We start from the raw sequence: 9720 nt of genomic DNA, 5'->3' as shown, positions 1-9720 counted from the left end.
CTGCACATAATATTCCATTGAAATACAAAGACATTTCTCAAGAAGGAATGATTCTATGTGAAAAGCCAAAAACGTCGCTCACTTTTATTTTGTTATGTTTTATTTTGAATTAACAAATATAAACACAATATACAAACATATCTTACAAAACAGTTGACAAAATAACACAGCCAAAACTTTGATACTTACATTTAAAATATATATATTTAATACACAATTAACAACTCACATGGCTACATCAAACATGTCTAACAAAACAAAAAAAACACAGGTATATACAAGAAAATACTAAATGCATACAAAAAAATAAATATATGTATAAAAAAAAATCTAATTCAAGTAACTGATACTTTTCCATGAAGGCAGAGGATGATATGACGTACCCATCATGTGGGGGGCGTGTCTGACGAGTAAGTTCTGCTTGCTGGCGACAGCGAAGTTTCTAGGCATATTTGAAGCAGGGACATAACTTATTGAATAACCGATTTTGTTATATACTTTTTAATTTTTTTTTTTTATCACGGACAACCACGTTAGCATCCCCGGCTCGATTGCAGTAAGGTTCGCTTTAATAGCGTGATGGTTTTTACCGTAGTGAATTTGAAACGTAAAAAGAAATGTTACCTTTAGCTTGCTAGCTACGTAACGCGTTGGCTAGCAAGGTTTTAAAAAGATGTCGTCCTGGGATATCAGAAAGGTATACTTGTACAAGTTACCACCGGTTGTGCTGTGCGACTTCTCCCTTGTTATGGACAGTATCTCCGATGTGGACTGGGACAGATTCGGTAAGAAATGGCACTGACCGACATTGCTAGTAGTTAAATATAGTTTCAAAAACTATGCTAGTTAATAAGCTATGGCGTCCAAGTTGATTGCCGTATTTCGGCCGAACAGCCGGAAAAAAAAAAAAACTTGCTGACGTAAAAAAAATTAAAACGTCACAAAATGTGTTCATATCTGTATGATCAGTTTCGGTTGTGAAGCATGGGGGACTCCCCCCTCGTCAGAGATTGGGTAACAGGAGGGATTCTTCAATGATGTGCCTGTTGTCATTCAATAAAGGGAATTACACTTTTTTTCCCCCCTCTTCACTTTAATACTACATTAAACATCCCAGTCAGATGCAAAATTGCTCCACAAAGATTTTCTCGTCCCCAAAATCTGACAGATTTATTTTGATATCTTAGATAAATTATGACTTTTGAGGAAATATATATATATATATATATTACACACACGTACACTGACTACGTCATCTCAAAATGGACAAATACACTATTACCCCGTTTTTCAAGCCAGGTTATTTTAAGGGAGTATGCACCAGTGGTGGAAAAAGTACCCAGTTGTCATACTTGAGTAAAAGTACCTTTTAATAGAAAATTAAAAATATTACTTGAGTATAACTCTAAAAGTATTTGGTTTTAAATATACTTAAGTATCAAAAGTAAAAGTATAAATATTTTCAAATTCCTAATATTAAGCAAACCAGACTGCACCATTTTCTTGTTTTTAATTTTTATTTAGTGATCGCCAGGGCAACACTCCAACACTTTAGTGAGCAGTAGGGATGACCAGGGATGTTCTCTGTTTAGTGAGTCCTCCAGATCAGAGGCAGTAGGGACGACCAGGGATGTTCTCTGTTTAGTGAGTCCACCAGATCAGAGGCAGTAGGGATGACCAGGGATGTTCTCTTGATAAGTGCATGAATTTGACCTTTTCCCTTTCTTGCTAAGCATTCAAAATGTAACGAGTACTTTAGGGTGTCAGGGAAAATGTATGGAGTAAAATCATTTTCTTTAGGAATGTAGTGAAGTCAAAGTTGTCAAATATAAATAGTAAAGTACAGATACCCCCAAAAACGACCTAAGTAGTCGTTTTAAATTATTTTTACTTAAGTACTTTACACCACTGGCGTGCAGCACACTCATCTAGCCTAACTGAAGCATGCTGTTGCATCACGTATCAAAATAGCAACTAATTTTATCTTGACAAAATTTGACACTCATTTCCCCCCCATAAAATGAACTAATCACTTGCTAAATAATTAATTAATGGCCGAAACCCTCTCGCTTCGCCGCTCCCTCTCAGGTATAGCCTCTCGCTAGCTAGTTGTCACACGTTGCATTGGGGATAGCTGAGCTAAAGCAGAGTGGAGGAGGTGAAGCCAGTATCTTGCACTATAGATAATCTTTGCTTAAAGTTGATTTCCATTTACTATGAACACCATATGAAGTTAAGTATCTTTGCTAAGAATGGTATTGCTAGCTAGCTCAGTAAAAAAACAATATTATACAGATAACAGACAGTTAACTAGCTGGGTACATAGTGAGCGGTACCCAAAGTTTTTCCTGGCCACATCACCTAATAAGGAATAAACTCTGGGTCCTCCAGTACGACCCTGTAAGTAGCGTTCAGAGTTTTTCCCGATCAGGAAGAACATAGCTGACAACATTAGTGCTGCTGACTGTAACTGAATTGTATCATTGGTGTGATTTGATTGATCTCTAAACAATTATTGATTTCTATACCATTTGTTATTGGTCCTCCATGGCAGCGTCCCATGTGTTGACCGACCAGACTGACAGGCGTCTGGCTGAGAGAAGAGAGAGACGGACAGACTGGGTGATGAATCACTGGGCTCAGAGGAATGGAACAGTGGGAGAACTACTGAACGTACTGGAGAAGCTGCAGCTGTTAAGAGCTAGAGATATCATCTTGAACTGTGAGTTAGACACAGACCTGGGCACAGACAGACACGTGTGCGTGCATAGACGGACGGAGGGACGCGTGCGGGGACGGACGGAGGGATGGACGGAGGGAGGGACGCGTGCGGGGAGGGATGGATGGACGGAGGGACGCGTGCGGGGACAGACTGACGGATGGACGGAGGGAGGGACGCGTGCGGGGACGGACGGACGGAGGGATGGATGGACGGAGGGAGGGACGCGTGCGGGGACGGACGGACGGAGGGATGGACGGAGGGACGGATGGACGCGTGCGGGGACGGACTGACGGAGGGAGGGACGCGTGCGGGGACGGACAGAGGGACGCGTGCGGGGACGGACTGACGGATGGACGGAGGGACGCGTGCGGGGACGGACTGACGGATGGACGGACAGAGGGACGCGTGCGGGGACGGACGGAGGGACGCGTGCGGGCACGGACGGAGGGACGTGTGCGGGGATGGACGGACGGAGGGACGCGTGCGGGCACGGACTGACGGACGGAGGGACGCGTGCGGAGACGGACGGAGGGACGCGTGCGGAGACAGAGGAAGGGACGCGTGCGGAGACAGAGGAAGGGACGCGTGCGGGGACGGACGGAGGGAGGGACGCGTGCGGGGACGGACGGGGGGAGGGACGCGTGCGGGGACGGACGGAGGGAGGGACGCGTGCGGGGACGGACGGAGGGAGGGACGCGTGCGGGGAGGGATGGATGGACGGAGGGACGCGTGCGGGGACAGACTGACGGATGGACGGAGGGAGGGACGCGTGCGGGGACGGACGGACGGACGGAGGGATGGATGGACGGAGGGAGGGACGCGTGCGGGGACGGACGGACGGAGGGATGGACGGAGGGACGGATGGACGCGTGCGGGGACGGACTGACGGAGGGAGGGACGCGTGCGGGGACGGACAGAGGGACGCGTGCGGGGACGGACTGACGGAGGGACGCGTGCGGGGACAGAGGAAGGGACGCGTGCGGGGACGGACGGAGGGAGGGACGCGTGCGGGGACGGACGGAGGGAGGGACGGACGGAGGGAGGGACGCGTGCGGGGACGGACGGAGGGAGGGACGCGTGCGGGGACGGACGGAGGGAGGGACGCGTGCGGGGACGGACGGAGGGAGGGACGCGTGCGGGGACGGACGGAGGGAGGGACGCGTGCGGGGACGGACGGAGGGAGGGACGCGTGCGGGGAGGGACGCGTGCGGGGAGGGACGCGTGCGGGGACGGACGCGTGCGGGGACAGACGGAGGGACGCGTGCGGGGAGGGACGCGTGTGGGGACGGACGCGTGCGGGGACGGACGGAGGGACGCGTGCGGGGAGGGACGCATGCGGGGGGGAGAGACGCGTGCTGGGACGGGGGGGACGGACGGAGGGAAGGACCCGTGCGGAGACAGAGGAAGGGACGCGTGCGGGGACGGACGGAGGGAGGGACGCGTGCGGGGACGGAGGGAGGGACGCGTGCGGAGACGGACGGAGGGAGGGACGCGTGCGGAGACGGACGGAGGGACGCGTGGGGGGGGAGGGAAGGACGCGTGCGGGGACGGAGGGAGGGAGGGAGGGAGGGACGCGTGCGGGGACGGACGGAGGGAGGGAGGGAGGGACGTGTGCGGGGACGGACGGAGGGAGGGACGCGTGCGGGGACGGACGGAGGGAGGGACGCGTGCGGGGACGGACGGAGGGACGCGTGCGGGGAGGGACGGAGGGAGGGACGCGTGCGGGGACGGACGGAGGGACGCGTGCGGGGAGGGACGCGTGCGGTGGGGAGGGACGCGTGCGGGGACGGACGGAGGGAGGGACGCGTGCGGGGACGGACGGAGGGACGCGTGCGGGGAGGGACGCGTGCGGTGGGGAGGGACGCGTGCGGGGGGGAGAGACGCGTGCGGGGACGGGGGGGATGGACGGAGGGACGCGGGGGGGGACGCGTGCGGGGACGGACGACCAGGGGGGACGTGTGCGGTGACGGAAGATGGACGCGAGCCAGGACGCACACCTACCTTAGCTGTACACTCCAATCAGAAAAGCTGAGAAAGAGAAGCCCGGGTCCGAGGTTTCAGTGAATCATTGTTCTCTTTATAACGGATGCTTCTGGAAGATAGCTGTCTAATGGCTGCTGTTGTCTTAATGTAGGGAAGCCCAGTGGACATCAACCCTCTTCCACTCCTCTTGGTGCTCCGTCGCAGGATAAACTGGAGCCTCTTGTTCCTCCATCTCATCTCTTCAACCCTCCTCCTAAAGTCCATCCGACCAACACTCTGACCACTAAGGCTTACTCTCCACCGGGTAACGTCTCATTTAATCACCACTCACAGCGTGCTTACAACAACTGGTTATTAGAACACTTCTTACAAGATTTCACACTGCTTGTAATATGACGATAACACGGGCTTATGAAGTCTTATCATATTTTACACCATAGAATTACATATAGGATCTCTGTGTTGATCTCTGTGTTTTATAGGATCTCTGTGTTTATCTCTGTGTTTATAGGATCTTTGTGTTTCTCTGTTTATAGGATCTCTGTTTATATACTGTTTCTAATATGTTATCATATTTTTCAGTGCGATCATTGATCCAATGTAACCCAGTTTAAAGTGCTGTGCTATCAGATCAGGTGGCAGTCTGTTCTCCACCTTCACTCGGGCTGTTTCTCTCCCTCCAGGACTGAGGTGTCTGCCCAAACCTGGCCCTCCACCCTCTGGTCTGAAATCACAGGACCACAGAGGGGCGTTTGTAGACCAACAGGTGACGGAAGCCATTAAGTAGCAATCAATCAATCAAATGTACACTGACTATACCAAACATTAGGAACACCTTCCTAATATTGAGTGGCACCTCCTTTTTGCCTTCAGAACAGCCTCAGTTCGTCGGGACATGGACTCTACAAGGTGTCGAAAGCGTTCCACAGGGATGCTGGCCCATGTTGACTCCAATGCTTCCCACAGTTGTGTCAAGTTAGCTGGATGTCCTTTGGGTGGTGGACCATTCTTGATACACACGGGGAAGCTGTTGAGTGTGAAAAACCCAGCAACGTTGCAGTTCTTGACACAAACTGTTGCGCCTGACACCTACTACCATACCCCTGTTCAAAGGTACTTTTGTCTTGCCCATCCACCCTCTGAATGGCACACATACACAAGCCATGTCACAAGGCTTAAAAATCCTTCTTTAACCTGTCTCCTCCCCTTCATCTACACCGATTTTGAAGTGACATCAATAAGGGATCATAGCTTGGATTCACCTGGTCAGTCTGTCATGGAAGCAGGTGTTCCTAATGTTTTTTATACTCAATGTATTTTATAAAACCCTTTTTTTCAGTCTTGACAGATCAGATTGAATCTTTTGCCAATAGTTGGGCTGCTTGTGTAAACGCAGCCTTTGAAAGAGGAGCCGGTATGTGAGAGGAACCATAGTCACTATTGTTAGACTCGGTTTTTAGATTCAGACGTAAAAAGCAGAATGAAATAGTTGACTCCCGGAAATGGTTCTAGAGCAGACCGGAACAATAAAACAGAACTAACACATATATATATTTAGAACAGTTGTATTTCTCTGGTAGCCTGGCGGTCTCCACAATGACTACTCGTTCACAGTTACTAACACCGGTAGTAGTTCACGGTTACTGACACCGGTAGTAGTAGTAGTTCACGGTTACTGACACCGGTAGTAGTAGTAGTTCACGGTTACTGACACCGGTAGTAGTAGTAGTTCACGGTTACTGACACCGGTAGTAGTAGTAGTTCACGGTTACTGACACCGGTAGTAGTAGTTCACGGTTACTGACACCGGTCGTAGTAGTTCACGGTTACTGACACCGGTAGTAGTAGTAGTTCACGGTTACTGACGCCGGTAGTAGTAGTTCACGGTTACTGACACCGGTAATAGTAGTAGTTCACGGTTACTGATACCGGTAATAGTAGTAGTTCACGGTTACTGACACCGGTAATAGTAGTAGTTCACGGTTACTGACACCGGTAGTAGTAGTAGTTCACGGTTACTGACACCGGTATTAGTAGTAGTTCACGGTTACTGACGCCGGTAGTAGTAGTAGTTCACGGTTACTGACGCCGGTAGTAGTAGTAGTTGTTCACGGTTACTGACACCGGTAGTAGTAGTAGTTCACGGTTACTGACGCCGGTAGTAGTAGTAGTTCACGGTTACTGACACCGGTAATAGTAGTAGTTCACGGTTACTGACACCGGTAGTAGTAGTACACGGTTACTAACACTGGTAGTAGTTCACGGTTACTGACACCGGTAGTAGTAGTAGTAGTTCACGGTTACTAACACCGGTAGTAGTTCACGGTTACTGACACCGGTAGTAGTAGTAGTAGTTCACGGTTACTGACACCGGTAGTAGTAGTAGTAGTTCACGGTTACTAACACTGGTAGTAGTTCACAGTTACTGACACCGGTAGTAGTAGTAGTAGTTCACGGTTACTAACACCGGTAGTAGTTCACGGTTACTGACACCGGTAGTAGTAGTAGTTCACGGTTACTGACACCGGTAGTAGTAGTAGTAGTTCACGGTTACTGACACCGGTAGTAGTAGTAGTTCACGGTTACTGACACCGGTAGTAGTAGTAGTTCACGGTTACTAACGCCGGTAGTAGTAGTAGTTGTTCACGGTTACTAACGCCGGTAGTAGTAGTAGTTGTTCACGGTTACTAACACCGGTAGTAGTAGTAGTTGTTCACGGTTACTAACACCGGTAGTAGTAGTAGTTCACGGTTACTGACACCGGTAGTAGTAGTAGTTCACGGTTACTAACACCGGTAGTAGTAGTAGTTGTTCACGGTTACTAACACCGGTAGTAATAGTAGTAGTTCACTGTTACTAACGCCGGTAGTAGTAGTAGTTGTTCACGGTTACTAACACCGGTAGTAGTAGTAGTTGTTCACGGTTACTAACGCCGGTAGTAGTAGTAGTTGTTCACGGTTACTAACGCCGGTAGTAGTAGTAGTTGTTCACGGTTACTAACACCGGTAGTAGTAGTAGTTGTTCACGGTTACTAACACCGGTAGTAGTAGTAGTTCACGGTTACTGACACCGGTAGTAGTAGTAGTAGTTCACGGTTACTAACACTGGTAGTAGTTCACAGTTACTGACACCGGTAGTAGTAGTAGTAGTTCACGGTTACTAACACCGGTAGTAGTTCACGGTTACTGACACCGGTAGTAGTAGTAGTTCACGGTTACTGACACCGGTAGTAGTAGTAGTAGTTCACGGTTACTGACACCGGTAGTAGTAGTAGTTCACGGTTACTGACACCGGTAGTAGTAGTAGTTCACGGTTACTAACGCCGGTAGTAGTAGTAGTTCACGGTTACTAACGCCGGTAGTAGTAGTAGTTGTTCACGGTTACTAACGCCGGTAGTAGTAGTAGTTGTTCACGGTTACTAACACCGGTAGTAGTAGTAGTTCACGGTTACTGACACCGGTAGTAGTAGTAGTTCACGGTTACTAACACCGGTAGTAGTAGTAGTTGTTCACGGTTACTAACACCGGTAGTAATAGTAGTAGTTCACGGTTACTAACGCCGGTAGTAGTAGTAGTTGTTCACGGTTACTAACACCGGTAGTAGTAGTAGTTGTTCACGGTTACTAACGCCGGTAGTAGTAGTAGTTGTTCACGGTTACTAACACCGGTAGTAGTAGTAGTTGTTCACGGTTACTAACACCGGTAGTAGTAGTAGTTCACGGTTACTAACACCGGTAGTAGTAGTAGTTGTTCACGGTTACTAACACCGGTAGTAGTAGTAGTTGTTCACGGTTACTAACGCCGGTAGTAGTAGTAGTTGTTCACGGTTACTAACACCGGTAGTAGTAGTAGTTGTTCACGGTTACTAACACCGGTAGTAGTAGTAGTTGTTCACGGTTACTAACGCCGGTAGTAGTAGTAGTTGTTCACGGTTACTAACGCCGGTAGTAGTAGTAGTTGTTCACGGTTACTAACACCGGTAGTAGTAGTAGTTGTTCACGGTTACTAACACCGGTAGTAGTAGTAGTTCACGGTTACTGACACCGGTAGTAGTAGTAGTTCACGGTTACTAACACCGGTAGTAGTAGTAGTTCACGGTTACTGACACCGGTAGTAGTAGTTGTTCACGGTTACTAACACCGGTAGTAGTAGTAGTTCACGGTTACTAACACCGGTAGTAGTAGTAGTTCACGGTTACTAACACCGGTAGTAGTTGTGATTATGTTCTATCCTAAGTATCTTTCTCAATAGTGTGTATCTTTCTCAATAGTGTGTATCTTTCTCAATAGTCTGTATCTTTCTCAATAGTCTGTATCTTTCTCAATAGTCTGTATCTTTCTCGTTAGTCTGTATCTTTCTTGTTAGTCTGTAGGTGTCTGTATCTTTCTCGTTAGTCTGTATCTTTCTTGTTAGTCTGTGGGTGTCTGTGTCTTTCTCGTTAGTATGTGGGTGTCTGTGGGTGTCTGTATCTTTCTCGTTAGTCTGTGGGTGTCTGTATCTTTCTCTTTAGTCTGTGGGTGTCTGTATCTTTCTCGTTAGTCTGTGGGTGTCTGTATCTTTCTCGTTAGTCTGTGGGTGTCTGTATCTTTCTCGTTAGTCTGTGGGTGTCTGTATCTTTCTCGTTAGTCTGTGGGTGTCTGTATCTTTCTCGTTAGTCTGTGGGTGTCTGTATCTTTCTCGTTAGTCTGTGGGTGTCTGTATCTTTCAACAAGGGGTTGAGATCAAAGCAGAAAATGGATGAATAAAGTATTGTTGTTCTTCATCAGTGGTCCATCTCCAGAGATCCCCTGCTGTCCAGCGCTATGTGTTGGCCGTTTGAGGAAGTCCAGAGAGGAACAGAGGACTTCTCCCATGCCAAGCAGATAGGAGAGGGGGGGTTTGGACATGTGTACCGGGCTACCATGAGGAGCACTGACTTCGCTGTCAAGAAACTGAAAGAGGTATGCGACTTTTAGACTGCTCAGTCCTCTTCAGTGGTAATCATAGAGGAAAGATGGTTGATATAAATCTTTATGA

General features: G+C 48.7%; 1 protein-coding gene across 1 annotated transcript in view; it reads left to right on the top strand.

Annotated features, from left to right (window-relative positions):
• Positions 1–409: 409 nt before the first annotated feature.
• irak1 (interleukin-1 receptor-associated kinase 1) overlaps positions 410–9720 on the top strand; it is a 43195-nt gene continuing 33884 nt past the window's right edge. Inside the window, exons 1-5 of the mRNA XM_039011280.1 lie at positions 410–785; positions 2555–2722; positions 4857–5009; positions 5389–5471; positions 9471–9644. Of these exons, the coding sequence (XP_038867208.1) occupies positions 674–785; positions 2555–2722; positions 4857–5009; positions 5389–5471; positions 9471–9644 (690 nt within the window). The 5' untranslated portion in view covers positions 410–673. The remainder of the gene's footprint in view (positions 786–2554; positions 2723–4856; positions 5010–5388; positions 5472–9470; positions 9645–9720) is intronic.

This window comes from Salvelinus namaycush, chromosome 16 (genome assembly GCF_016432855.1).
Source record: "Salvelinus namaycush isolate Seneca chromosome 16, SaNama_1.0, whole genome shotgun sequence".
Lineage (NCBI taxonomy): Eukaryota > Metazoa > Chordata > Actinopteri > Salmoniformes > Salmonidae > Salvelinus > Salvelinus namaycush.
This window is presented reverse-complemented; position numbering and strand designations above follow the sequence as displayed.